Below are 3,712 nucleotides of genomic sequence, written 5' to 3' on the forward strand. Positions count from 1 at the left end.
TATGGGGCCACCCCCGCCTCCCCCTCCCTCCTCCCGCCTCCCTCCTCCCGCCTCCCCCTCCCTCCTCCCGCCTCCCCCTCCCTCCTCCCCCTCCCTCCTCCCGCCTCCCCCTCCGCCTGCCAACCGGGCTGGGGTTCCCAACACTGACGTCAGCAGGCGATGACCTCAGCGCAAAGGACGCGGCGGCGGCGGGCGGGGACGGTGCGGACGCCATGCTCCGCCCCTATCCGCTGGCGGCGGCCAATGGGGTCCGCCGGCGGCTCCACCGCCTCTCGCAGCGGTATGAAAGGCGCGTCGCGCGTAAAGTCCCGGCAGAGCCCGAGCTGCTGGCGAGGGAGCGGAGGTGTCCAGGTCCGCACCACTCACCCATCAGAGACCTCTCACGGATCCCCGCCTCTGCCCACCGCTCTCTCAGCCGCGCGCGACATGAGCCAGGCCCGCTGGACGGGGGAGAGAACAGACATGCTCCCAGAGATCGCAGCCGCTGTGGGTTTCCTCTCCAGCCTCCTGAGGACCCGGGGCTGCGTGAACGAGCAGCGACTCAAGGTTTTCAGCGGGGCCCTCCAGGAAGCACTGACGGGTGAGCACACTGCGGCGGGTCCTGGCGTCCGTCGAACCCTGCCACTGGGGTTCGGTCCCCCTCCCTGCCTGAGGCGTCTTTCCTCTCCACCTGGGGACTCGGGTTCCTTCCAGATCCCGGGGCGGCCCGCAGTTCGCACCGCCCCCCTGCCCCCCGCCATCCCCGCCCTCCGCCAGTTCCGTTGGGTCTTGTCTCTCCTTCTCGGCCCTGCTCTCGGGTCTCGGTCCGCAGTGATTCTGGCTGGGCACTCGCCTCCACGCTGTTGCGGGTGCAAACACCAGTCCTGAGTGCGACTCCGAGTCGTCGGCTTATGCCGCGGAAGGGGGGTAACTGCGGGTCTGAGTATGGGCTCATCTCCCTCACTGGACCCTGAGATCCTTCAGGCGACAAAGCTGGACCGGCCGAGGGTTCTTTACGGAACAAGAAGGAGCAATTGAACCTTCTCAAAAACTTGGAGTCCCAGCGCGGGGCTGCACTGTGGCTGGGTCTGTTGTTGACTCACTCGAAGTTGGAATCCGGGCCCCCTTTGTATTTTCTGACCCCCCCTCCCCCCCCCAGCCATCTGCCACCTATTATGGTACGGAGAAAGCCTTGTACGTAGTAATTGAGCTCTGCGGGCGTGTGTTGGGGTGGGGGGCGGTGCGGCTGAGATGGAGGAGGCTGACAAGAGATAAGCCGCCGCTGGCTGGGGAGAGACCTATCTCCCAGCTACTTCTAGCGGGTTGACTAGCAGTCTTGAGCAGCAATAGCCGTCTCTGAACGAGCCCACACCTTCCTGCCTTCTGAGCAACAACGTATGTTTCATCAAAACATCCCGGTTTTGCCTCCTTTAGCCACTGCTACAGGTCTTTGACTTTTCAAGGGAGAGGGAACCACTGAGGCACAGGGCGGAGGCATGATGACTTGCTATGGGTCCGACAATGATGGCAGCCTTCTTGGCCTTGAAACTTCAGCTCATAGGTCCCCAGAAGCCCTGCCTGGACATGCCAGCCCCAGTCACACACCTTCTCCTTAAACTGGAGTATGCCAAGGGCAATATACTGGCAACAAAGGATTGCCCCAGAGCTCTGGGACACCCTCCCAACACACATAAACCCTTATCTTGGAAGGAGGGGTCTTTCCAGATCCCTTTTTTTTTTTTCTGCTACAGTGTCAGGGGGTTTCAGGAGGGTCCTGAAACTCATGAGAAACCATGTTGCTTACTTAAAATCACTAGGTCCCTTCCTCTCCTCCTACCCCATCACCCCCACCCCCACCCCCCTTGTGGTAGCATCCATGGCCCATGCTCTAACCAGTGCATATCCCCCTTGTCCTGTCTCCACAGAGCACTACAAACACCATTGGTTTCCTGAAAAACCATCCAAGGGCTCTGGCTACCGCTGCATCCGCATCAACCACAAGATGGACCCCATCATCAGTAAAGTGGCTAGCCAGATCGGACTCAGCCAGCCTCAGCTGCACCGGCTGCTGCCCAGTGAGCTGACCTTGTGGGTGGACCCCTATGAAGTGTCCTACCGCATTGGGGAAGACGGCTCCATCTGCGTCCTGTATGAGGAGGCCCCGGTGGCCACCTCCTATGGGCTTCTCACCTGCAAGAACCAAATAATGCTGGGCAGAAGCAGCCCCTCAAAGAACTACGTCATGGCAGTCTCCAGTTAGATCCCCGGCCGCCCCCACCTGGCACTCTACTGTATTCATTCGGCCGTGACGACAGGGCACTGCATACCTCAACCTGGGGAACTGTATTTTAAATGAAGAGCTATTTATATATATATTATTTTTTTTAAGAAAAGGGAGAAAAAAAAAGATTTTTTTAAGAAAAAAATCCTTAAAGGGAGCTGCTTGGAAGTGGCCTCCCCAGGTGCCTTTGGAGAGAACTGTTGTGTGCTTGAGTCTGGAAGCCGGTGTCTGCCTATGGGAGGGGGGAATGGTCAAGGAGGGGGTGGGCGTGGCCAAGGTGAGGTGGGAAAAGCTTGGCTAGCACCCCAGGAAGATGTGAGAGGGAGCAAGCAAGGTTAGCAACTGTGAACGTGAGAGGTCAGGATCTGTCCTGGGGAGACTAGAGAGGCCGAGTTCAAACCTTTCACTCTCCCAACCAGGACACCTGCATCCCTGACCCCTCTCTTACTCAGGGGCATTGAAGCCTGGACTTAAATCATACTATATTGCCTAATCTTCTCTTTTATTTTTTTGATGAGATCCTAGGCGGAGAGTGAAAAGGCCTCTCCTGATTCCTTCTGTTCTGAGCAGCTTTTCTTGAAATCATGACTTGTTTCTAATTCTATTCTCAGGGGCCTGTAGATGTTGCTTCCCACCAAGAATATAAAGCTTTTTGTTTTGTGGGTCAGGGGAGTGAGGCAAGGGTTGCAGGTTATTGGAGTTGGGACAGAAGGGCCTTCTGCACAAAACCTTTGCCTTGCTACGTGCTGCTCTGTATGTATGTGTGACAAATACCTTGTGGGTGATTTGCAATGGAATTTTGGGACCCAAAGAGTATCCACTGGGATGTTTTTTGGCCAAAACCCTTCTTTTTGTAACCAGATGGAAGTCCTGATGGTGCTGCCATTGTCCCTCCGAGAGGTGGCTCAAAAGCTACAGGGAACTTCAGGTCCTTGATTACTGCCTTCTTTTTAAAAGCACAACACTCCTCTCTAATTCCCCCCTCCCATCCCACTCCTCTCCCCTTCTGGTCGGGTCATGGAGCTACCCTATTTTCTAGGACAAGAGTTCTCAGTCACTGTGCAATATGGCCTCCTGGGTCCCAGGAGGATCTGGAGGAGAACTGGCTCTCACAACCTCCTGGTGCCCTGGTGGGCTCAGGGAACCATTTCTCCCTCTGTTTTCAGGACTATGGCTGGATGCTTAGCCTTGTAGATATTCCTTGGCTGAATGGGAGAATGCCCCAAGTTCTGCAAGACTACTTGATATTTCTTAAAGGGCTGACATTAAAAGCCAAACCTTGGGCATTGTTTTTTCTCCCCGGTGCTCAGAGCACCTGTGGGAGAGGCTGCTGTCTCTCTCAGTACAATCCAAATTCGTCTATAGACTTGTGCAATATTTACTGTTCCGGGTTGGAGAAAAATGGAAAATTACACAGAGAAGAAATCCCCTTCCTTCAGTTTCTCACTGACA

At 55.8% G+C, this 3,712-nt stretch overlaps 1 protein-coding gene across 1 annotated transcript; it reads left to right on the plus strand.

Moving 5' to 3' along the window:
* The first annotated feature begins 304 nt into the window (after nucleotides 1-304).
* On the plus strand, nucleotides 305-2,740 carry BTG2 (BTG anti-proliferation factor 2). Its single transcript, XM_057729937.1, has 2 exons — nucleotides 305-580; nucleotides 1,905-2,740. Exons 1-2 carry the CDS (start codon nucleotides 427-429, stop codon nucleotides 2,237-2,239), a joined length of 489 nt encoding a protein of 162 aa, XP_057585920.1. The 5' UTR covers nucleotides 305-426; the 3' UTR covers nucleotides 2,240-2,740.
* The last annotated feature ends 972 nt before the right edge of the window (nucleotides 2,741-3,712 follow it).

This window comes from Hippopotamus amphibius, chromosome 3, assembly GCF_030028045.1.
Source record: "Hippopotamus amphibius kiboko isolate mHipAmp2 chromosome 3, mHipAmp2.hap2, whole genome shotgun sequence".
NCBI classification, from domain to species: Eukaryota; Metazoa; Chordata; class Mammalia; order Artiodactyla; family Hippopotamidae; genus Hippopotamus; species Hippopotamus amphibius.

Excerpts from the sequence above, each read along its gene's own strand:
- BTG2 (XM_057729937.1), top strand. The coding sequence starts at position 427 with ATGAGCCAGGCCCGCTGGACGGGGGAGAGAACAGACATGCTCCCAGAG. Across the intron at positions 581-1,904 it reads CCTCCAGGAAGCACTGACGG|AGCACTACAAACACCATTGG; the intron begins GTGAGCACACTG and ends CTGTCTCCACAG.